This window comes from Rhinoderma darwinii, chromosome 1 (genome assembly GCF_050947455.1).
Source record: "Rhinoderma darwinii isolate aRhiDar2 chromosome 1, aRhiDar2.hap1, whole genome shotgun sequence".
In the NCBI taxonomy this organism is placed as follows: domain Eukaryota; kingdom Metazoa; phylum Chordata; class Amphibia; order Anura; family Rhinodermatidae; genus Rhinoderma; species Rhinoderma darwinii.
In genome coordinates, this window is record NC_134687.1 from 354,464,505 (window position 1) to 354,491,060 (window position 26,556).

The following is a 26,556-nucleotide window of genomic DNA, read 5'->3' on the forward strand; positions in this document are numbered from 1 at the left end:
AAGTGATCAAAAAGTCGTATGTGTTCCAAAATGGTACCAATGAAATCTACAGCCCGTCTCGCAAAAAACAAGCCCGCACACCGCCCAATCAACTGAAAAACAAAAAAGTTACGGCACTAGTAATGCGGTGATGAAATAACATCTCAATGCGCAGGCCGGAGGGGAACATTCCTGCAGTTTCAGGGCCCTAGTATTTAGGAACTAGGAAAGGGAAGGGACATCGCACATCCGCTGGAAGCGAGGGTGCCCGTATTATACCAGCGCAAAACTTTCCTAGCATTATTTCCCAAACTAGGAAGGAGAAAAAGTCCCCAAAAGGTGCAGAGCGTTACAGAAGGGGAGTGAGAAAGAAAACCGTTTATCAGCGTGACACTGGCCTGTGCATAACGGATCGCTTCACAGCGTAACACACATCTATGGATAATTGTATTATTTACCCCATTATTATACCCTCTTATTATGCCCTGATCTACTCCGCACAGATTACATATACCCCCACATTATAAACTGAATACCAGCAAAACTCAAACAAAACTACCAAGCAAAATCCATGCTCAAAATGGCGGTCTTTCCCTTCTTAGCCCTACAGCGTGCCCAAACAGCAATTTATGGCCACAAGTAAGGCATTACCATACCCGGGAGAACCCGCTTAACAATTTATGGGGTAAGATTCTCTAGGGGCACAACATCTTGTGCGGTGAATGGGCAGATCAGTGGAAAAATTGCAATTTTCACTTTGCACCATCCACTGCGTATTCATTTCTGAAAAACACCTGTGGAGTCTAAATTCTCACTACATCCCTTGATAAATGCCTTTAGGGGTGTAGTTTCTAAAACGGGGTCACTTTTGTTTGGTACATCAGGGGTTTTGCAAATGCAACATGGCGTCCGCAAACCATTCCAGCAAAATCTACGCTCCAAAAGATAAATACCGCTCCTTTTCTTCTGAATGCTCCCATATAGGTCAACAGCCGATTATAACCACATATGTGGTGTTACCGTACTCGGGAGAAATTACTTTACAAATGTTGGGGTGCTTTTTCTTCTCTATTCCTTGTAAAAATTAAAAATGTTGATCTAAAACGACATCTTGTTGGAAAAAAAAATTATTTTTCATTTTCATGGCTTAATTCTAATTAATTCAGCAAAAAACCTTTTGGGATCAAAATTTTCACTATACCCCTAGATGATTCCTCAGGAGGTGCAGTTTCCCAAATGGAGTCAATTTTGGGGTGTTTCCACTGTACTAGTACTACAGGGGCTCAGCAAATGTGACATGGCGCCCAGACACTATCCAAAATCCAAATGGTGCTAGTTCCATTCTGAGCCCTACCGTGTGTCCAAACAGCCGTTTATGACCACATGTGGGGTATTGTTTTACTCGGGAGAAGTTGCTTTACTAATTTTATGGTGCTTTTTCTCCTTCAGTCCTTGTGGAAATGAAAAAAAAAACCTAAACCTACATTTTATTTAAAAAAATGTAGATTTTCATTTTTACGGCCTACTTCCAATAAGTTCTGTAAAACACCTGTGGGGTCAAACTGCTCACTGTACTCCTAGATAATTTCCTCATGGGGTGTAGTTTCCAAAATGGGGTCACTTGTTGGGGTTTTCCACTGTTTTATCCCCTCAGGGGCTTTGTAAATGTGACATGGCCTCCGCAAACCATTCCTGCTAAATTTGAGTTCCAAAAGCCAAATTGCGCTCTTTCCCTTCTCAGCCTCGCCGTGTGTCCAAACAGCCTTTTATTACTACATGTGGGGTATTGTTTTACTCGGGAGAAATTTCTTTACAAATTTTATGGTGCTTTTTCTACTTTAGTTCTTTTGTAAATGAAAAAAAATTAGCTAAACCTACATTTTATTTGAAAAAATTTAGATTTTCATTTTCATGGCCTAGTTCCAAACATTTTTGCAAAAAAACTGGCCGGTCAAAATGCTTGCTACACCCCTATATAAATTCCTCGAGGGGTGTAGTTTCTCAAATGGGGTCACTTTTGGGGGGTTTCCACTGTTTTAGTTCCACAAGACCTGTTCAAAGCTGACATGGTGCCTAAAATATATTCTAATAAAAAGGAGACCCAAAATCCACCAGGTGCTCCTTTGCTTCTGAGGCCGGTGCTTCAGTCCAGTAGCACACTAGAGCCACATGTGGGATATTTCCTAAAACTGCAGAACCTGGGCAATAAATATTGAGTTGCATTTCTCTGGTACTCTTTTAATAGAAAAATATAAAACATTACAAAATAAACGGTATTTACAAAACAAACACAACAAAACAAAACTTATGTACATTTCTGTACAATTTACCCAGCCTGGCCCTTCTTACATAAATCCCCATGCATACATAACTATAATCCCATACTCATTCATACACACACCTAAACCCCCCCAACCCCAAGAAAACATAACTATAACACTATATACAACATACTCTTAAAAACCATGTGCCAACCAATGGCCCCCTAAAAAAAAAACACCACATATATAAAACAAAATAAATAATAATCACAATAAAAATAAACAAAATAATAATAATAATAATAATAATAATAAACTCTAAAAATAAAAGTTACCATCCCATGGTGCACTTACTTCAGTGCACCATGTAAATGAAAAGAAAAGAACAAAACATAAAAAACAACAAAACAAACCCCCAAAAAAAGAATTTTTTTTTTTTCTTTTTTTTTATTTTTTAAATTTGTATTTTTTATTTATTTTTTTTTTTTGTATATATATTTTTTTTTTTCCTTTTTATTAACTTATCCACATTCATAACTAACCCTGTACATACTACCTTATCCATCACCACCCATCACCTCCCCCAACCAGCATCACGCCTCATGTCCTTCCATGTCCGCATAGTTCAGATGCTGGCCCCCACCACCCAACACATCACCCAACCAGCCCGATGCCACGTCTCATGTCCTCCTCACGTCCACGTAGTCCAGAATCAGGCTGGGCACACCCCCAGGCCCCCCACCCCACCTATCTACTGCCCGTCTTACCTAAACATTCACACAAACCCATGCATACACCTATACACCATATCGACACATAACTATAACCAAATACCATACTATATACATAAACCCGAAAACCTAAGTTTGGCTGCTTGTAAGCCCTTTTTCTGTCTCCAAAAAGCTCAAAACAAAAACCTACTTGTGCTTACTCAGCCCATCACCAGAGGAGAGAGAGAGGAAAGCCCCCCTAGAGCACCAGCCCAGAGGCCAAAGCCAACCCCCAACCACCACCCCGGTCCCTATCGCTAAACCTATCCTGCTTGCCCTATCTCTATCCCTTATTACTTTATAAACTAATCTGTCCCTCCTGCTGTCTCTCATTCTGTCCCTATCGCTATTTCCCGGTGTCATGGCCAGGTGCAGACCCCCACCTCCAGTCTAATACCCAGGGGCACTCCCTCCCCTCCCCCTGAAGGTTGGTTCCACCTAGGGCACCCTAAAATTGAAGCCCCTCCAAAGTCGAGAGGCCTTGGATGCACCCAGTTTCTCAACCTCCAGAGACCGGACCTTCACCAGGTCACCCATGATATTCCTACACACCTCGTCCTCCAGGAGGATTTTACACTGAGTCGATACTAAGCACCGTGCGTTCCACGTGAAATACCTGATCACTAAACTAACTAAAAAAGAAGTGCAATGATCCCTTCCACCCAGGTCTCCGAATGCCCCATAGGCCCAACCAGCGTAGGAGAGGTTGGTCAGACCGGGCCAACCGATGGAGGCACCCACCCGTTTGTAAACCTCTGCATTGAAGGGACACTGAAGCAAGAAATGGTCCATGCTTTCCAGCGTGTCATCGCACTCCTCCCGAGGACAACCTCTTTCATCGGAGTTTCTAAACTTCAGATTGCCCCTTACATACAGCCTCCCATGGAAGCAGCGCCAAGCCAGATCCCAAAACTTCTGGGGAATCCTCACAGAGTTTAAAAGTTTTAATCCCACCCCGAGGTCGCTACTTGGGCAGTCCCTGAGCGCCAGGGGCTTCTGGAAGCAGGTCAACAAGACCTTTCTGTCAAGAAATTTTCTCGACATGGTCTTGATCTCCCTCGCCTCCAGACCCCACCGACGAACAACCTTCAGAACCGGGGCGGCATAAGCCGGGAGGTGCCCATGGGGTACACGCAGGTCTTTCGCTTGGCCTCCTGTCTCCCATTCCTGGAAGAAAGGCCGAAACCATCCCCTGCAGGAGGATATCCACAGAGGAGCCCTTTCTCTTTCAAAGAGGTTCGCCAAATTAATTTTAATGAAGGTGTTTACTAGAAACACCACTGGGTTAACCATACCTAACCCACCTAGTTTCCTCGGTAGGTAAGTAACCTCCCTCTTGATTAGGTTAAGCCTGTTTCCCCATAACAGTTGGAAGAACAGGCTATAGACCCGAGTCCAGAGAGGCTCTGGCAACATGCACACGCTGCCAAGGTAGAGCAACATGGGCATCAGGTAAGCCTTGGCCAGGTGAACCCTTTCCCTAAGGGACAAAGACCATCCCTTCCATTGGCCAACCTTCTGGGCAGCTATTGATAGCCTACCTTCCCAGTTTTTCTTGGGGTAATCACCCGGGCCAAATTCAATGCCTAAGATTTTAGCAGACCCTTTGGGCTCTGGGAGGGTGTCCGGGAGATCAAAACTAGGATCCCCTCCCCCCAGCCAGAGACTTTCACACTTGTCCCGGTTGATCCTGGACCCAGATGCCCGTGAGTAGCGCTCAACTTCTGACATCACCCACTCTGCCTCCCCTCTCGAGGAGACAAAGATAGTGACGTCATCCGCGTACGCAACCACCCTCTGAGTGGCTTCCGGCTCCTCCAAGTCCATCCCCACCCCCGCCAATGGCCCACGATCGAGCCGCCTAAGAAAGGGGTCGATCGCGAAAACATACAGCAAGGGGCTTAAGGGACAACCCTGGCGGACACCAGACCCAACCTCAAAGGGGGTTCCAGTCCAACCGTTCACCAGTGCAAAAGACTCAGCCCCAGCGTATAGGGTCTGGAGCCAATTAACAAACTCACCCGGTAGGCCATACCTCAGAAGGACTGACCATAGGTACTTGTGATTCACCCGGTCAAAAGCTTTGGCCTGATCCAAGGACAGCATGTACCCCTCCCATCGGCCAGAATGTCCCTGCTCCACTGCCTCTCTGACACTGAGGACAGCACTAAAGGTGCTGCGGCCTGGAACAGAGCAATGCTGGGCCGACGAAAGGAGCCGGGGTGCAAACTTCACCAGCCGATTAAACAGTACTTTTGCGAGAACCTTTCTGTCCGTATTGAGGAGCGCTATGGGACGCCAGTTCTCAATACGGGTCGAATCCTTACCCTTTGACAGAATGATCAAGGCCGACTTGCCCATTGACTTTGGCAGAGCGCCCGAGGAGAGGCACTCATTAAAAACCGCAGTCAAGAGGGGAACTAAGGTTCCCTTAAAAGCCTTATAAAACTCAGATGTTAAGCCATCTGGGCCTGGCGACTTTTTGATGGCCAACCCATCAATCGCCAGCATCACTTCCTCTTCCTTGATCGACTCTGTCAAAACACCAAGCGAGGGGTCTGCTCCTGGCTCAGGGATGGTTTCAGCCAGGAAAGCCGACATTTCGTCTCGGTTTAGATCCTGCTCACCCAAAAGCTGCGAATAAAAGGATCTGATGACCTCCAGGATCCCTGATTTGGATCTCATCAGGGAGCCTGTACTATCTACCAGTCCTGTCACCACCTTACGACTCACTGACATCTTGCAGTTCTTGTAAGGGTCGGGCGAGCGGTACCTCCCGAAATCCCGTTCAAGAACCAAAGACGTGTGCCTATCATATTGGCATCTTTTGAGCAGAGCTTTCACCACGGAGATTTCCTCACGGCTACCTCCGGTTGAGACTAGATGTTCGAGTTTCCTCCTCATGTCTTGATACAGGCGATACCTGCTCATAGACCTGAGGCACGAGATCTGACGGAAAAACTCAGCCACCCGTTCTTTGAACACCTCCCACCACTCAGACTTAGTACCACCTAGATCCAATAAAGGTACCTGGCTCTGAAGAAAATCCTCGAAGGCCTGTCTTATCTCTGCTTCTTCCAGGAGAGTAGAATTCAGCCTCCATATACCTCTTCCCATCTGGAGGGACTCTGCAACATTCAAAGAAAAAATAATCATACAGTGATCGGAGAACTCCACCTCAACGACGGACACTGCCGAAGAGATGGCGTCCTCCTTTAAAAAAAACCTGTCTATCCTGGACCTACGACTACCACTATGATAGGTGAACCCCGAGTGGCCTGGGGTATACCGAATGTGGATGTCCTCCAGGCGAGCATCACTAGCTATTCTATTCAACTCGACACTATCATAGGCCAGTACCTTTCTGGAACCTCCTCTGTCTTGGGGCCTAACGACAGTGTTAAAGTCCCCTCCAAAAATGACTTGTCGGCCTGTAAAAAGGAAGGGCTTAATCCTCATGAAGAGACTTTTCCGGTCCCACTTTGTCTGGGGACCGTAGATGTTAATGAGTCTTAGTTCTTGTCCCCTCATGAGAACATCTAAGATCAAGCACCGCCCCATTTCTAACTCGATCATCTGCCGGCATGTGACCGGTGCGGTAAAAAGTACCGCCACCCCGCTATATGGCTCAGCCGCAAGAGACCAGTAGGAGGGCCCACGTCGCCACTCCCTCCTAGCTTTCACGACCTCTGCCAAAAGTGACAGTCTGGTCTCCTGCAAAAACAAAATGTCAGCTTCAACCCGGCCGAGAAAATCAAAGGCTGCAAATCTAGCCATATTCGACTTAATGCTGGCAACGTTAATCGATGCCAGCGTCAACGGAGTGGGTGCCGCCATCATAAATGATTGAGTTAGACGGTTTTCTTCTTCCCACCCCTTGCTTTCTCCTCTGAGGAGGACCCCTCACCCTCTTTACCTCTTTTTTTTGTTTTTGAGGAGTCCATAACCTCCACCACCCCCCTCCCATTCTCATCTCCTGGGTCCGGGCCGACCCCCTCCCCCGGGGACAGTGGCCCCCGCAGAAGAGGAGGCTCAACGACTCCTAGACTCCCTACCGTGCTCTCCCCCCCGGCCTGGGGGTCTGGAATATCCATGAGAACACGGTATCGGTTGGGGGAGCACACCAGGGGGGTGCAGGTTTTGCCTTCCTTGGCCGGGGCAGGGCCAGATTTTTTTAGCCCTGTTTTGATGTTACCCGGTGTCCCCTGTTTTGTTTTAGGCTGTGACCTCCCTTCCTCTTCCACACTTTCATAGTGGGAGGACTGGGAGTCCTCAGCCCTCTGCTCTCTCTCTATCCTCCTTATCTCCTCGTCCAGTACGGCCCCCCCAAGAGCATCAGTATCCTGGGGGGCATCCAGGTCCGAGCCAGAGGAGTCCCCAGTTTCCTGGGTCCTCCTCAGCTCTCGTTCCCTTCTGCGTTTTTCCGCCCTTCTCTGACGAGAAGGGGGTCCCCTCCTGGCGTTCATCCTTTGCTCTTGGGCTCTATCGTCTCTGTCCGCCCCCTCGCCCACGGAGACCTCCCTCCTTACATTCTCCGTAGGGTTGGAACAGACATTGACGACTGAGCGCGGACACCGACTGAAAGGGTGACCTAGGTCACCACACAGGTTACACCTAATCTGCTCACACGATGCGGCCAGATGGCCTACCCCCCCACAATGAGCGCACTTCTGCACAGTGCAGCTTGCGCTCAAGTGTGAGGGGTCGCCACACCGGTGACACAGCTTCGGCTGCCCCTGGTAGAAGACAAGGATTCGATCTCTTCCCAAGAAAGCAGATGATGGTATGTGGGACACCGTCTGCCCCAGACGCTTAAGTTTGACCATAAACGTCCAGGCTCCCGACCAGATGCCAAACTCATCGCAGTTCTTCCGTGGCATCTCTGCTACCTCACCGTATCTTCCCAACCAGGTCATGATGTCCACACAGGAAAGCGACTCGTTACGGGTAAGAACGGTCACTTTCCTGAGACCATTCTGGCGAGAGATTGCTTGCGCAGCAAACCCTCGCCAGCCGGGCTCGCTTTTCACCAGCTCATAGTTCCCCCAGAAGACCTCAAGGCCCCCCGGCTGAACAAAGCTGATGTCAAACTCAGCCGTACCATGAGGATGTATCAAGGCGTAGATGTCACTCGCCTTGAAGCCCATCTCCAGTAGCAGCTCCACCACCCTCTTACGAGGAGGGCACGCATCATTGCCACGCCACTGGAGACGGACCACATTCCTCCTGGCCACGGCCGGCCCGGTTGTTGGGAGCGACCACTGATCTCCCCGTCTCTCTCGGAAGGCATCCAGACCATACCTATTTATCCAAAAGGATAGGTCCTTCTGCACTCCCCCTACTGTTATCGTCTGCTTCCCCTCCCTTAAGGCTTCTAGGAGGCGCTGTTGCAAACTGCCGTCCCCGGGCCCAGAAGATGAGGATGGGTGGGCCGACGGTCCCCCCACCACAACGCCCGCATACGACCTGCCGGGCGCTCCGGCAGAAGGAGCAACCGGCCCGCCACTGGTTGACACTCCCCCCACAATATTACAACCCACATTAACATCCATAACATTAATATCCACAACATTACCACCACCAACAATATTACCAACACTACTAACATTACCATCAATATTTACATTTCCACTTACATTCCTCTCCAGAACTTTCATACCGGCCAGGCTGGTAACGGAGTTCTTCCTTTTGTCCATAGGCTTTTTATATGTTGTTTTTGGGGTCTCCACATCATCAGGTGCCGCTACTTCTGGGGCGCCGCCGGATATCTCAGGCGGCAATCCCTCAGCACCCTCCGCTTCACCGACCTCCATTTCTGCTGCGCCACCTATGCGATGTTCGGGAGGAGGGGTGCCGTCACCCCCCCGTGCCCGCTAAACCCCTCCCACCGCCTTGCGGCGATGCAGATGGAGGGGCCGCAGGCACAGCTAGAGCCGCTCCCGGCACCAAACCACCCCCCCCTCCCGTCGGGGGGTGGCCAGCAGTGCCGGAGCCTCTTCTACCGCCACAACTCGCTGCCGCAACACTTTTTGGTGCGTCCGCCGGCCGAGTCACATGACCAGCGGACTTCCGGTTTTTCGGCGCCACATCCGGTTTCCGGTTCCCCCCGTCCCCCGGCCTCCGGCTTGCGCCAGAGACCGGCTTCTGAGGTTCCTCATCCGCCGGACACGGGGACACGCCCCCTAGCGCCACGTGGCCATCGACACCACCTCCTTTACAGGAGACGGCGTCTGGCGCCATCTTGGCCACATTGCTCAAAACCAGCACCATGTCTTTCTGCCCACATACCCGCCACGACCCCACTGCAGAGGCCGGAGCTGGGGGATTTGCGGGGTTTGCGTCCCGAACCGAGCTCTCACCCGGTCCGGAACGCAAGGAAGACAGGTAGGAATATTTGTAAGATACTCCACCTGTCTTCCCCTTTGCCTTTTTCCGCCTCAACTTCCATAATTTTTTCTTTTTTTTTCTCTCCTCCTCCGGTGGCAACTCATCTCCAAAAGTAAAGTTCTGGAGGGACACTGGGGACTCCTGCAGCCGTATTTGCGTGAGCAACCCCGGAGGGTGCCCACTGCCCGATTCAAAGTTTTGCACAACTTGGCTGCAGGAAAGTTCCCCACTTGCCCCTCCGTTACTGCCTTCCCAGGGGTCCTCCGAGCCCGTCTCCTCCCGGGTTGGCGTCCTCTCCACCTCCACGCTTTCCTCCATTTCTGTGGCCCCCACTTCTGCGGCCTCCATTTTTGCGGCCTCCATTTTTGCGGCCTCCATTTTTGCGGCCTCCACTTTAGCGGCCTCCACTTTAGCGGCCTCCACTTTTGCGGCCTCCACTTTTGCGGCCTCCACTTTTGCGGCCTCCACTTCTGCGGCCTCCACTTCTGCGGCCTCCACTGCCTCTGCACTTTTAGCAGCCAATGCCTTTACTCCCCTTTTGCAGGGGGTTTCATTACTTTGCGTGGGGGACGCCATCAGGGAAAACCTTTCATCATTCTCCAATTTCTCCCCGAAGGCTCCCCCACCGACCACAATCTCCATCTTCCTCTCCTCCACCATATTAATTTCCTCCAAAATTGTCTTTACCTGTAGATTATACCGGGACCTCTTAGCGCCTGATGTTTTCGCGGCTCGTCCCCTTGCGACCGCCAGATCTTCACGAAGCCGCCGCAGGGACTTACCGAGGTCCCGGTATTCTTCCAGCCGGGCAGCTAGGCGGGAGCTGAAGGTTTCCACCGACTCTCCCGACCGCAGTAGCCCCCATTCCTCTACCGTGCTCTGGTCCTCAGGTCTGGCCTTGCTGGGCCTTCTGGTCCTCCACCTGGATGATCCGCCATGTCTCTCCTCCTGGCTCCTTCCAGAGCCCCAGCATCAGGGGGGGCCGCACAGATCTTTCCACGGGATGACCTTCTCACCCCTGATGCTGGCTGCACGCTCCCAGCAGGTTGGGAAGACCCCCTACCCCCCGCCTGCATGCTCCAGGGGGTAGAGGTCTGAGGCTCCATGTATGAATGGAGCCTCCTTCAGGGAAGCTTCCTTAGCCCAGGCAGGTGATAGAAACCTGGGCTGGTGAAAAAAAGGAAACTCCCTGGATTCCGGGTGTGGTCCACACAGCACACTCACAGCACACACACAGCAGCTCCCAAACACACAACCTCCCTCCTTGCTAGTCACTGCTGGTGTGGCGTTTCTCTGGTAAAACCTTCTGTGGTACAAAAAAAATGGATTCAAAATGAATTTCTGGAAAAAAATAATGAACTTTGTAAATTTCACCTCTACTTTGCCTTAATTCCTGCGCAATGTCTAAAGGGTTAAGAAACTTTCTAAATGCTGTTTTGAATACTTTGAGGGGTGCATTTTTTAAAATGGGGTGACTTATTGGGCGTTTCTAATATCTAAGGACCTCAAACCCACTTCACAACTGAACTGGCCCCTGTAAAAATAGCATTTTGAAATTTTCTTGAAAATGTGAGAAATTGCTGCTAAAGTTCTAAGCCTTGTAACGTCCTAGAAAAATAAAATGATGTTCAAAAAATGATGCCAATCTAAAGTAGACATATGGGGGATGTTAATTAGCAACATTTTTGTGTGGTATAACTGCCTGTCTTACAAGCAGATACATTTAAATTGAGAAAAATGCAAATTTTTGCAATTTTTCGCTAAATTTTGGTGTTTTTCACAATTAAATACTGAATGTATCGGGCAAATTTTGCCAGTAACATAAAGTCCAATGTGTCACGAGAAAACAGTCTCAGAATCACTAGGATAGGTAAAAGCATTCCGGAGTTATTACCATATAAAGTGAAACATGTCAGATTTGAAAAATGAGGCTCTGTCAGGAAGGTCAAAAGCGGCCAAAGAGGGAAGGGGTTAAAGGTTTTTTTTTTGTTTTTTTTAATCCACAACATGTCAATTAATGCTGTGGAGTCGCTGCACTTCTATTGTGTGTTTTCCACATTGAATTCAATGGGGCGATTAAAACCTGCAACAAAGACCCAAATCGCAAATGAGAATGTAAAAAAAAAAAGTGTTCATCCTAGGAGGCTGGGGTGCGCTCAGAACAGAGGGACGCATCTCCGTGACCGCCTGGGTAAGAAGTATACATTTTTTTTTTTTTATTATATATACCGTATTTTTCGGACTATAAGACGTTACCCAGGTTTTAGACAGAACTAAAATATTAAGTTTCCTATTTTCGGTTTTTACAAAGAACTGTTGGCTAAAAAAAATAATTTGTTCAGTTTCACCACATTCTGAGAGACATAACTTTTATATTCCATCATTTGAGCGGTATGAGGGCTTATTTTTTGCGGGATGAGCTGTAGTTTTTATTGGCACTATTTTTTTTGGTACATGCGTTTTTTTTGGTTTTTTTTTTAATTTCATTATTTTTAGTGCTATGGTGACCAAAAGACAATTCTGGGGTTTTAAATTTTTGTATTTTTTTTTTCCCACCGTTCACTGTGACTGACTTTTACGGATGCAGTGATACCAATTTTTGTATTTTTTTATTTTTACATTGTGCTTAGGGAAAAATGGGAAAAGGGTGTTTTTTGCTTTTTTGTTCTCTCTAGGGGACTTGAACTAGCGATCACTAGATCGCTGGTAAAATACGCTGCAATACATGGATGAGTTCCGGAAACAGCGTAACTCGCTGAGCTACTCTGTTTCCGTAACTTCCATAGTAGTGAATGGCAGTTACAGAAGCTGCGTAGCTCAGAGTTACGCTGTTTCCGTAACTCGACGATGTAAGCAGGAAGTGGCCGGAAGATAGCAGAGCCGGGTAAGATCGAACGGGTCTCCTGCAGTGTATTGAGCGGGCTCAGCGCGTGAACCCACTCAATACATAATCCCCTCCCCGCTCCATACATCATCCCCTCCCCGCTCCATGATGTGCCGGCACATCACGTGTCGGGAAGGGGGTTAAGTAAGGCGCCGGTCCCCTGACTGCCGACTATAAGACGCAGGGACTTTTTAGCAAGATTTATTCTTGCTAAAAACTGCGTCTTATAGTCCGAAAAATACGGTATATATTTTTTTTAATACATGTATTTCTACAGCGGGTATGCTGCCTGAAAAACTGCAACACAATTTTGATTCGGTTTTTCGGCAAGAATTCCCTGCAGTTTCCAGGACGGATACTTGTACTTTTACGGAACGTATCCGCCGTGTGTTTCTACCCTTAAACCTCCATTGAATTCAATGCAGATTTTACAGATGGGTTCCCAACAAAAAAAAAAATGCCTCAAAAACCGCCTGCGTTTTAAAAACTCACTCCAAAATCCTGAAGGAAATTTGGAGGCAGATTTTTCATTATTCACTGGGGACACAGTACCAAGGGTATAGTCCACTATCACTAGGAGACTGACACTAAAATATTTAAAAAAAAATGTGTGGCTCCGCCCAGTGGGTTATACCCTCTGCTGAGCACTCAGCGCCTCAGTTTTAGGTAGATTTTTTTCGTTTTTTGCTTATTTATTTTTCAGTTGCACCTGCACGAGTCCCTCGTGTGTTCCACTTGGTGACGACTCCTGCGGGCACTCTGTGTAAGGAATTTCCACGGTTTCAGTGGATGCCCACCTCTCTGGTGGATGTTCCCCGCATTGGTCACCCAGTCCTCTATTACTGCACCGTCTGAGTATGCCGGACAGCCACATTTCGTGTGTACGTTTTTCAAAGGGGTGACCGGTAAGTTCCCCTCCCCTCACTGGGAGCTGCTGTCGAAGAAAAAGGAGCAATTCAGACTTGTCAGCAGGCTTTATGGCATTGTGATATGGAGGGGATTTTTATTCTGAGGTGTGTCCTTTCTAAGGGGTTTCTAACACCATGCTGAAAGTATGTCTGCCAGCACAAATCTTCTTTTTACGCAAGCCGCGGCGTTACACTGGTGACACCATTGATTTAGGCCCCAGCTTCGGTTCTTTGCTAAGCCACAAGATGGCCACGCTCCCAGCCGCTCTCATCCCTGCTATATTCCCTTGCCGTTTCTCGCGTTCTGATTTGTCGCCAGGCGGGAGCGGAGACACATCTCTGCCCTGTCCAACCGGCACAGCACGAGTTTGGCTAGAGGGGAGGGGTTTTCTGTTCTCCTCAGACACTATTCACTCTAATACTGGTAGTGAATGCCATAGTATACTGAGCGGGTGTACTGAAGTCATACAGTGCTGGAAACATTCCTGCTTCAAGGGGTACACAGCACCTAGGGGGTCTGGTAGGATAGCCAATGGCTATAGTGTTGTTTTGTAAAAGGCTCATATGTCTTCTAAGGGAAAAACTCCTAAGACCCAACCCCCCCCCCCCCCCTTTGCATGTACACGGTGCAGTACAAAGTTTCCTTGCGGGCAGGCTGACCCAGTCTGTGTTCAGTGCTCTCCATCTTGAACCCCACAGTATTAACCGGGACCACAGGAAGCACAGGCTCCCGTGAGCCCCGTCGATCAGCTCTTTTGAGGGTGGTGCAGCGCTCGTACAAGCGCTACTTCCTCATCATTTCTTCTTGCTCACTGAATGTTTGACACCGATATAGCGGCGATTCACAGGTATTGCAGGATTTTCCCACATTCACTTCAATAGGAGAAAAGGCTACAATACCGGTGAATCGCCGCTAAATGCGTGTCAAAGATTCAGTCAGCAAAAAGAAATGAAGTGGAAGTAGCGCTCGTACGAGTGCTGCACCCCCTTCAAAACAGCTGATCGGTGGGAGGCCCGGGAGTTGGACCCCGAACCATCAGCTATTGATGGCCTATACTGAGGATAGGCCATCACTTTTTACTGGCTGGAGAACCCCTGTTAATGGTGCCTAGCAGAAAGACATTTCTCTTGGCCCTTAACTGTCAGCAGTTCTGAACTCTAGAGACATGAAGAATCTCCCCGTTTTTTTAGTCTTGCGTTTACAATAGATTCTGGGAAGCTTTTCCGATTGGATCTCGCTGTTCCACAAAAAACTGTGCTCTCAGATACAGATGCTTAAAAAGTGGAATACTTGTATAGTAATTGTCCACGTATAAATGGCAGCCCTGTATTAGAAGTGGATTTATTAGATCCCACACAACCTTCCCATCGATAGTCATGTAGGTTAGGCAACCAGGGGGACTTCCCATAGACTTGAAAATGCGTACGTTTAGCCAGTGCCACTTTTGCATAGTTTATAGAGCTTGACGCCATATCTTGTTCGGGATGTACTGCTTAAAAGCGAGACGTCTGTGAAATGAATCAAGGATTTGTCAACCTCTGTGCTTTTGAGACTTAAGTTTCCGCAAAAATTCAAGAGAATGAGGCCTTAATTTTATTTAGTCTATCTTGACTCCTTCCTCATAGGGTGTTATTTAAAATGTAGGAACCTAATTAAAATTTTATAGCGTGGCCGATTCATTGGGTTAGTAGACCGGTATGTCCTCAATTTAGTGTTTTTGTTTTTTTCCCAACATAAATGTTGGGGCTAGCAATGTTGTTTTTTTTCTTTAACGTCCGGCACAGTACTGGTTTTCCACCACAACCGCATCTAAAACCCCACCAATCAGACCTGCCATCAATGTCTTCAGTGAGATTACACCTCTAAAACTGGCCTGAACATGGAAAAACAGATCATAATCCTAAATTTGATATTCATATTTGACATTATTGTGAAAATCTGCTATAACGGAAGAGGGAATAAAACATTATTGCTTTAAAGGATATTTAAACCTTTTGAGCTAATCTTTAAAACCATGTATTATGTGACAACTTTTTTTAAATGTTTTACTTTTTGAGATGCAGTTTCTATATATCCTGGATACATAGAAGCTGTATGTTGCAATCAAAGCTGAATCCTCTCCGGTCAGCAGGACTGACGGCTCAGCTAAAAGCGTACCCTGCGTGTCTCCAATGTGATTGGTAATAGCTGGATGATGCGTGTCAGACCCACGGGACGAACTTTCAGGAAAGCAGTCAGTCCTGCTGACCTGACTGACTCGGCTTTGACGGCAGAATACATAGAAGCTGTATCTCAAAGTAAAATAAAAACCTTTTTTTTTTTTTTTTTAATATAAACGAATTCAAAATTTGCTTAGAATCCATAATACATTGCTTTATTAAAAAAACATAATTGAGCTCAAAATATACTTTAATTCCACTTGCAAATACTAAATGCTAACGTTTTGTTCTTTTTATCCCTTTGTGTTAGGATATTCCTATTGCTCCCATTGTAGTCAAAGGCAAAAGAGGCAGAAAAAGAAAGGTAAGTTATAATATATAAATGTAAAGATTTCTAGGCTGGTAGCAGAAAAATGTAGATACCTCCACCGAGAGCTATTTTATGAGTTGACCCAGTAACGATTAACCCGTTAGGGACCGCCCATAGGTGTTTTTGCGGCAGTCACTAATGGGCTTTATTCTGATGCAGTAGCCTTTTTGCGGCGCCCCATCAGAATAAAACGGTGCCGCCGGGAGGACATAGCGGAGTACTTCGAGCAGACCTGCTCTAGCGGTCGGGATCAAAAATCTGCATCGATCCTGCCCGTTTAACCCCTCAGATGCGGCGGTCAATAGCGACCGCTTCATCTCAGTGGCTTTAGAGGGAGGGTTATGCGAACGTGGTGTGCCGATGGCTTTTAAGGCAGCAGAGGCATGGGCTAAGGCCCTGTTCAAAGTTTTTTTTTGGACGCGGAAACAGTGTCGGAAAACGTCCAAAAATGCCGCCCATGGATTTCAATGGGAGGCGGATGTGTTTTTTGCCGCAAGCGGTAAACGCTTGCGGTAAATAGAAGCGACATGCCCCATCTTCGGGCGTTTACGCCTCTGACAGAGAAAGCGTATTTCAGAGCAGCTTTTTTGCCCATGGCACTCAGTGGGCGCAAGCGAAAAACGCGGCAAACTGTGTCCAAACGGGATTTTGAGGCAGAATTTTCTGCCTGCAATAAACTCAGTGTGAACTCAGCCTAAGAGTCCTGTCCGTTTTACATGGACAGGCAATAATACATCAATACGGAAGTATTGCAGCTTATTGTAGTACGGAAGTATTGCAGTGTTTTATAAAAGCGATCAAATCGCATAGTGAAGTTTTAAAGCTTATAATAAAATTATTATTAAACAAACAACTATTAAACAATTACATTATTTAGGCCCCATGCACACGACCGTGCACGCAATCACGGCCCACGATTGCGGGGCCGGCCGCCAACTGACAGCCGCATTTTCGGGCCGTGTTCCCATAAAAAGTGTGGGAGCACGGCCCGCAAAATGCAAAAGAACGGACATGTTCCATAATTCCCGGAACATTTCCACGGCACGGACACCCTTCCGTAGCGCTACGGAAAGGTGTCCTCGTTCAATGAAAGTGAATGGGTCAGTTTCGCGGTCCGCAAAAACGGAGGTTTTTTACGGTCGTGTGCATGGGGCCTAAACCTGCACTGTTAACGCGGTAAAATATAAAATAAAAATCAATGACAGAATTGCAGTTTTCTGTTTTATCCTGCCTTCAAAATTCTTTTTTTTATAAAAAGTGATCAAAAGGTTGTATGTGCTGCAAAATGGTACCAATAAGAGCTACAAGTCGTCCCGCAAAGAAAAAGCCCTCATACCGCTATGTCAGCAGAAAAATAAGTTATGGCTCTTAAAATATGGCAAAACAAGTTTTTTCTTTGCAGCGATACCAAATTTACAGTTTTTGTGTTTTACTACTTTTACACAGCAATGTAACGACTGGCTGAATAAAGTTGTTTTATACCACATGGTAAACAGCGAAAATTTAAGACACAAAAGAGTGGCGAAATTCCAATTTTTTTTTTTTTTTTTACAAAAGTTAATAAATTATATGCACCCCAAAATGGTGCTATTAAAGTACAACTTATCCTGCGAAAAACAATTCCTTATACAGCTATGTCAATGGAAAAATAAAGTTCTATCTCTTTGGATGCGGCTATCGAAAAACGTAAAAAATGGCCTGGACATTAAGGCCTAAAATAACTACTTTTGTGGGGTGTAGTTTCCAAAATGGTGTGTCTTTGTGGTGTTTCCTCTGTTTTGGCACCATTAAACCTCTACAAACCTGACATGGTGCCTAAAATATAATCTAATTCAAAAAAAAAAGGTCCCCAAAATCCACTAGGTGCTCCTTTGCTTCTGAGTCTGGTGCTTCAGTCCATTACCGCACTAGGGACACGTGTAGGATATTTCTAAAAACTACTGAATCTGGGCAATCAATATTGAGTTGCATTTCTCTGGCAAAACCTTCTGTGTTACAGAAAAAAATTGATTATAATGGATTTTCTAAAAAAAAAAATAACATTTTGTACATTTCACCTACACTTTGCTTTAACCCCTTAATGACCGGCGATAAGCCTTTTCACGGCGGTCATTAGTGGGATTTATTCTGATGCAATAGCCTTTTCACGGCGCTGCATCAGAATATAGTAAACCGAGCAGGGAGCCGATCAATGTCCCTGCTCTCGGCTACCAGAGGTAGCTGGGGGCATCCCTGCTCGAACGTGTGAGATCGATATTAGTATCCATCTCATCCGTTTAACCCCTCAGATGTGGTGCTCAATAGCGTGCGCCACATCTGAGTGGTTTTGGAGAGAGCTCCCTCTCATCCCACCGACACCCGGCGATATGATCGCCAATTGTGTCTCCGATGGCAACCAGGGGCCTAATAAAGGCCCCCAAGTCTGCCCGTAGTAAATGCCTGCTAGGTCATGCCGGAGGCCGGCAAAAGTTCCTGGAGGGCAGTCGGAGTTACGCCCTGCGGCTGAGGTAACAGCACAGCCTGGCCTGACATTGCAGCAAGTATCGGAGACGCTGCTGGCGGCGATATTGGAGACCAAGACCTCGGTCACGACAAAAATAGAGGAGGTTAAGGTGGATGTGGGTCTCCTGAGGCAGGATTTGCACAACTTGAGGGACCGAGTCGAGCATGCTGAAACCAGGTTGTCTGACCTGGAGGACCGTACAGCTAATATACCCCGCACTCTTCGAGACCGCTCTGGAAAGGTGGATTTATGGCGCCAGAAAGCGGATGATTTGGAGAACAGGCTGAGGAGGAACAACCTTCGCATTATAGGCCTACCAGAACGAGCAGAAGGATCCCGTCCGGACGAGTTTACAGAGAAATGGCTGAAAGATATGTTTCCAGATACCGTGTTTTCGCAGGCTTTTGCAGTGGAAAGAGCGCACAGGGTTCCGGCGAGGCCGCCACCCCCTGGAGCGAACCCTCGACCATTCCTGGCGAGATTGTTAAATTGTAAGGACCGGGATCTGGTCCTGCAGGCAGCCAGACGCAAGGGGGCCATTAAAGTGGACAACGTCACGGTGTCGATTTTCCCCGATTTCTCTCCGGAATTACAACGTCAACGTGCATCGTTTGTGATGATTAAACGAAAGCTGCGAGACCGACAAATTCCATATTCTATGGCTTATCCGGCCCGCTTGAGAGTCGTCGATGGAGATCGAGCAGTATTTTTTGCCAACCCGGAGGAGGCGGATGAATGGTTGCTGAGGAATATGAGGTCGCCTAGAAGATGAAGGATTTCTTGGGGACTTAAGCGCTGGCATGGTGAATATGTATCCTGAACAGACTTTTGTTGTCCTGCATGTGGGGAGAGGTTATACTTGGGAGAGATATTGTTTAAAGTTTCCTATCATAATGCTTTATCTTCCTGTATTATGCATATAAGGGGGATCGGAGTTCAGAATGGTTCCAGATCATATATTATTCCTGTTAAGATACGTGATTGTAGTAGGTTACCGAAGTGTTAATAGGGGATTCTGGCCAACGGGTGGTTGTTCCTCTTATTCTGTGGCACAGTAAAGCACATTACAGGGGGGAACTTGTTGGAGTACGCAGCCTGATTTGTGATTCCACTGTGTATATTCCTTATCGGTGGAAGCTACCCCCTGCATATATAGTATATAGCTATTGAGCTCCTGTTGAGCTTCTGATGGCTAACTGGGTTTTTATGTGGTTCATGTTTTTGATCTCTGTTTTACACTGTCAGAAAACGAGTACCTTACATTTTGAGAGCATATCAGGGACTGGCACTACCTAGGGGGGGGGGGGAGAGGGAAGGGCTGTTATCAGTACATAGAGAGTGTTCTAAGTATGGCGTCACTTAAGTTCTTGTCCTGGAATGTGAGGGGCATGGGTACTCCAAGGAAGCGGAATATGATTTTCTCTGTGCTTAAAAATGTGAACCCACATATAATCTGTCTTCAGGAGACGCATCTGACAGCAGACACAGTACAGCTTTTATGTAAGCCCTGGATTCAGTGGAGTAGACACTCTGTTAGAACTTCTGCCTCTAGAGGGGTATCTCTATTAATACATAGAACTCTTAGGTGGGAAGTGATGCATACCAGAATTGATCCTGAGGGGAGATACGTATTTGTGCATGCCAACATTAACTCCACATCTTATGTCGTAATGGGGATATATAACCCACCGCCAGGGTCTCTGGCACTACTTAGGGAGGCGGTTTCCTTTGCTTCCGCATATCAAGAAGCCAGAGTGATCCTCCCAGGAGACCTGAACCTTATAATGGATCAGTCTATTGATCGGGTCCTGGTTAGTGGAGAGGGGGACGTAAGACAAGGGGTCTCCCCATTAGCCTCATTAATGGAGGAGATAGGCTGGGTAGATCTGTGGAGAGTTAGTCATATGGGACTTCGTGAATTCACATGTCACACACCACAATTTGATGCATTGTCTCGTATAGATTATATTTTTGGCACGCCCTCTGTATATAACTATGGAAAGCATTGAACATCTTCCCAGAGCAATTTCTGATCACAGTCCGATTCTTCTGAAATTGTCATTACCGGAGGTGGGTAGGAGGGGGGCCCTTAAAATTCATCCGTTTTGGCTCCAATTAATCAAACCGAACGATAGAATCCCAGATCAGCTAGATGTCTTTCTCGAAGCACATAGGCAGGAGCAGAATGGGTTACTACGATGGGATACGCTGAAAGCGTATTTGAGAGGTTGCCTGAAATCATCAATATCATTTGTTAAGCGCTCCTCGGCCCAAAGGGAAAGGAATTTGGCGGGAAAATGTGGAGAATTGGAGGCCGCGTTTGTGGGTGATCCCTCCCACAAAACAGGGAGGCTTGGCTCTCGGTGGGGAGGGATTATCTTCTAGTACTACAGGAGAAGGCGGAACGTAGAATCTTCTTCACTGGCCAATCCTTTTTTGAATTGGGTAACCAATCCGGCAAACTCTTGGCTCAGGTGGTGAGACAGAATACCTTGTCTCCTCCAGTGTTGAACATTCGAAACTCTCAGAATGTTTTGGTCCATACCTCCCAGGAGATAGTGGCTCAATTTGCAGACTTCTATAGGGACTTATATACGTCTAGGGCTGGGCACTCAATGGAAGAGTTGGAGAAATATTTGGATGACATGCAGTTTCCACAGTTGACGGAGGAGGGGTGTGAGTTACTAGAGTCCCCCTTCACAGTAGAGGAGATTTCTGAGTGTATATTGGATATGACTAAAGGTAAGGCCTCGGGCCCGGATGGGATTCCTCTGGAAGTATATGTTCAATATATTGAGGTTATGTCAGCCCAACTTCTTTCTCTATTTGAGGCGTGCTTATTGGCGGGGGACCTGGCGGATTCTATGAAAGAAGCTACCATAGTAGTTATTCTGAAACCAGGCAAGAACCCAGAGGATTGTGGTTCTTACCGTCCCATATCACTGCTTAACATAGACTATAAGATACTGACTAAATTATTGGCCAATAGACTAGCGCGGGTCATCAATGATGTCATACACTCTGATCAGACCGGTTTTATACCAGGGAAATCCACTTCGGATAGTATTCGTAGAGCTCAGGTGGTTACTCAGATGGCATGGTGGGAGCAGCAGGATTGGGCGTTGGCATCCTTGGATGCTGCCAAGGCATTTGACTCTGTAGAGTGGACATACCTAATGTGAGGTCCTCAGGAAATTTGGGTTTGGAACTAACTTTATCAAATGGATTACGACCATATATAAAGAGCCTCGAGCCTCGGTAGTGGTTAATGGGATTTTGTCCCCCTCCTTTTTGCTTCATAGGGGTACGAGACAGGGGTGCCCATTGTCCCCATTATTGTTCGCACTTGCCATAGAGCCCCTGGCTATAGGGATTCGAAAAGATAGGGCCCTTCAGGGAATCCGTATCGGACCACGGGAAGACCGCATAGGATTGTACGCTGACGATATGCTGCTGTTCCTGGCCAACCCGAATGCCTCACTACCCAGGGCTATGAGATTGATGGAGGTGTTTAGCAGTTTTTCGGGCCTGCATGTTAACTGGAGTAAGTCCTATCTCATGCCTCTCCATTCTAACAATTGTGGGTGGGGTTCACATTTTCAGGGTCTACAAGTGGTGCATAGTTTTAAATATCTGGGAGTTTGGATATCTAGGGATAGTTCACACTCATACGATATTAATGTGTACCCTCTACTTTCTTATTTGAAAGATAAATTTGCAGTCTGGAAGTCACTCCCCTTATCAGTGGCAGGTAGAATTAACCTAATTAAAATGGTAGTGCTACCTAAATTGCTATATGTCTTGGAGCACGCGGACACAATGGTTCCTAAAAAGTTCTTTAATTTGGTCAACTCTTTATTTACTCCATTTATCTGGGGAAAGAATAGACATCAGCTTAGAATAGATACTCTGCAGAGGCCCAAACAGAGGGGGGGAGCGGCCCTACCGGATGTGTTTTTATACTACTTGGCAGGTCAACTTAGATATATTAGGCTGTGGATGTTGGATGATCCATTGCCCAATGCCGAACATCATTTAGCACATTTTCTCAGAATATCTAACTTATGGCCCGTTCTAGAACCACATGATTTTAGCCCTAAGCATACGTTACCGTTGATTAAACTGGCGAAGCAGGTGTGGGCTCATGCAAAATCACTGCTGAAATTTAAAGATACGGTAGCGGAGTTGCCGTTGTGGTCCAACCATGGATTACCTCACTTTTTGGGATTTCAGGATCATGCATTCTGGGAGGGTTTGGAGGTGACACAAATGAAGCATTTGAGTACTGGAGATGGACACGCGTTATCAGCCAGGGAGATACAAGATACATTCCAGGTGCCAGAGAGGGATACATTTAGATGTGTACAGCTGCATCACGCTCTCGGGGGCCCAATTCAGACACGCTCAGACTTTGATTTCTTCCCTACCCCTTATAGGGGTGCTTCGAACACAAGGCCCGCGGGGCCTGATATCAGTAGTTTACACGTTCCTGCTGTCTCAAAGGTTAGCACATGCGGGATGTGCGGTGGAACTCAGATGGAAGGGGCTGATTCCGAACCTGACTGAGGGGGATTGGCTTGATGCAATGTCTTCACACCTTGCGGTTTCACCAGCGGCTAATAATAAAATTACGCAGCTTTTATATCATCCATAGATGTTATATAACTCCTACCAGGCTATTGCATATGGGCAGATCTTCCTCGGCTAGTTGTAAAAGATGCCAGCATGATCGGGCAGACTTTGACCATATGGTATGGCACTGCCCGGTAATATCTAAATTCTGGAGAGAGGTCACAGACTTTCTCTCATCAGTAACAGGTAAACGAGTCCCCTGTGAGCCTGGGCTATGTTTGTTGGGTCTGCTCCCACCAAATTCCTGGTCAAACTATGAAGGTATATTTTTACGGGAGACCCTGTTCATGGCCAGGAAGGCTATTGCACTTCGTTGGATGGGAGATCTTCACCCAACGGTTCCACAATGGAAATCACTGCTTAACTCAGTAATACCTTACGCTAATTTAGTATACAAACATAGGGGATGTCCGTATAAATTTCTGGAATTGTGGGGTAGTTGGTGCTCATCGCCTCTTGCATCATTTAATGTAGGTGACCTTAGGTCCTCCCTAAACAGCCTTGGGGTTTAATTGAGTAAGCAGGGACGGGGTAGCGGGCCCCAACTGGGGGTGGGGAGTTTCGATAGTAGGTTGGACGTGATCAGTCCTGGTTTGTACAAGTATTTATAACAGGGTTGTATATATTGGCATTGCTTTTGTTCCTATAATTGTAATGGTTATACTCAATAACAGACCGGAAAAGGATGTACCATTTCTTATTTTCATTGTGTAACAGAGATCGATGTTGTTGTTTGTATGGTTATGGTACATTGGAATAATGGGTTTCTTACATGTCACCCAAAATGTTATGTATATCATACCTTGTGCATTGTGTATTTTCAATAAAATGAGTTTAAAAAAAAGCGATCGGATGATCGCATATTAAAGTCCCCTAGTGGGACTAGTAAAAAAGTTGAATAAAGTGAAGGAAAAAAAATGAAAAACAACCACAATAAAGCAAAAAAGTTACACCTATTTGGTATCGCTGCGACCGTAACAACCCCGACTATAAAGCTGTTACATTATTTAACCCGCACGGTGAACGCCGTAAAAAAAAAAAAACAATGGAAAAATTGCTGTGTTCTGTTACTTCTGACAAAAAAAATGTGATTAAAAAGTAATCAAAAAGTTGCATCTACTCCAAAATGGTACCAATAAACACTACAAAACGTCCCGCAAAAAAAGCCCTCATACAGCTGCATCGGTGGAACAATAAAAAAAGTTATGGCTCTTCAAATATGGAGACACAAAAACAAATAATTTTGAGAAAAAGTGTTTTTACTGTGTAAAAGTAGTAAAACATACAAAAACTATACAAATTTGGTATTTTTGCAATCGTAACAACCCGTTGAATAAAGTTATTGTGTTATTTATACCACACGGTAAACGGCGTAGATTTAGGATGCAAGAAAAGTATCAATTTTCAGGGTTTCTTCTATGCCCTTCCAAAAAAAGTTAATAAAAGTTCATGAATAAATTATATGTACCCCAAAATGGTGCTATTAAAAAATACAACTTGTCCCGCAAAAAACAAGACCTTATACAGCTATGTCGACGCAAAAATAAAAAAGTTATAGCTCTTCGAATGAGACTATGGAAAACCGTAAAAAATGGCTTGGTCATTAGGGCCCAGAATGCAAGCAGGGGGAAGGGGTTAAAGAGGCTCTGTCACCAGATTATAAGTGCCATAGCTCCTACATAATGTGATCGGCGCTGTAATGTAGATCACAGCAGTGGTTTTTATTTTGAAAAATGATCATTTTTGAGCAATTTTAGATTTATGCTAATTACTTTCTTAATGACCAACTGGGCGTTGTACAGAGAAGTGTATGACGCTGACCAATCAGTGACCAATCAGCATCATACACTTATTGTTCCAGCCCAGCTTCTTTCACTGCACAATCACACTGTAACAATGGGCTGGAACAATGATAAGTGTATGACACTGATTGGTCAGCGTCATACACTCCTCTGTACAACGCCCAGTTGGTCAAAAGTAAAAACACACCCAGTTGGTCATTAAGAAACTAATTAGCATAAATCTAAAATTGCTCATAACTTGCTCAAAAATGATCGTTTTTCAAAATAAAAACCACTTATCTACATTACAGCACCAATCTGATTATGTAGGAGACAGGGCACTTATAATCTGGTGGCAGAGCCTCTTTAATTCTTGTGTAACACCTAAAGGGTTAAGAAACTTTCTAAATGCTGTTTTTAATACTTTGAGAGGTGCAGTTTTTAAAATGGAGTGATTTATAGGGGGGTTTCTAATATATAGGGCCCTCAAAGTGACAACGGACCTGAACTGGTACCTAAAAAAAAAAATAGGTTTTGCAAATTTTCTTGAAAATGTGAGAAACTGCTGCTAAAGTTATAAGCCTTGTAACGTCCTAGAAAAATGAAAGGATGCTAAAAAAATTATTTTTTTTTTTTTTTTTTTTTTAAATGATGCATTTCTAAAGTAGACGTATGGGAAATGTTAACTAGTAACTTTTTTGTGTCGGATTACAATCAATCTTACAAGCAGATGCATTCAAATTTAGAAAAATTATAATTTTTGATTTTCTGTAAATGTTGGTGGTTTTCACAAAAAAATACTCCATCGACCAAATTTTCCACTAATATGAAGTACAACGTGTCATGAGAAGACAATCTCCAAATCCTTTGGATAAGTGATACCATTGCAAAGTTATTACAACGTGACATATGTCAGATTTGAAAACCTCGGCTGTGTCCAAAAGGACAAAACAGGCTGCGTAATAAATTATTATTTTTTTTTTTCTTTAAGGAACACATTTATCCAATTATTAATTTCAAGAGACCAATGGATTTTAATATAAAACCGGTTCCCCTATTCAGTGTTTGTGTGCGCACATACTAGTCCTTCTCAATGAATTAGAATATCATCAAAAAGTTAATTTCAGTAATTCAATTCAAAAAGGGAAACTCCTATATTATATAGATTCATTACACACAGAGTGATCTCCAGCATTTTTTCTTTAACTGTTCCCATAATCAACATTAAATGAAAACCCCAAATTTAGTGTCTCAGAATATAATCTAAACCCAATTTCAAAACTGATTTTTAATACCGAAATGTTGGCCTACTGAAAAGTATGTCCAGTATATGCCCTCAATACTTGGTCGGGGCTCCTTTAGCATGAATTACTGCATCAATGCGGCGTGGCATGGAAGCAATCAGCCTGTGGCACTGCTGAGGTGTTATGGAAGCCCAGGTTGCTTTGATAGCAGCCTTCAGCTCGTCTGCATTGTTGGGTCTGGTGTCATCTTCCTCTTGACAATACCCTATAGAGTCTCTATGGGGTTTAGGACAGGAGAGTTTGCTGGCGAATCGAGTGCAGTGATCCTGTGGTTATTAAACCACGTATTGGTGATTTTGGCAGAGTGGCAGGTGCCAAGTCCTGCTGGAAAATGAAATCCGCATCTCCATAAAGCTTGTCAGCAGAGGGAAGCATGAAGTGCTGGAAAATGTCCTGGTTGACGGCTGCGTTATATCAAGTCCAGAGTCAATGCAGTGGACCAACACCAGCAGATGACATGGCTCCCCAAACAATCACTGACTGTGGAAACTTCACACTGGACCGCAAGCAACTTGGATTGACGCCTTTCCACTTCCTCCAGACTCTGGGACCGAGATTTCCAAATGAAATGCAAAATTTACTTTCACCTGAAAACAGGACTTTGGACCAGTGAGCAG

At 45.8% G+C, this 26,556-nt stretch overlaps 1 protein-coding gene across 3 annotated transcripts in view; it reads left to right on the forward strand.

Annotated features, from left to right (window-relative positions):
• PSIP1 (PC4 and SRSF1 interacting protein 1) overlaps positions 1-26,556 on the forward strand; it is a 184,845-nt gene that overhangs the window by 54,372 nt on the left and 103,917 nt on the right. For all 3 annotated transcript variants that reach the window (XM_075826692.1, XM_075826707.1, XM_075826698.1), the window contains one exon: positions 15,660-15,713. In XM_075826692.1, coding sequence (XP_075682807.1) covers positions 15,660-15,713 — 54 coding nt within the window. The remainder of the gene's footprint in view (positions 1-15,659; positions 15,714-26,556) is intronic.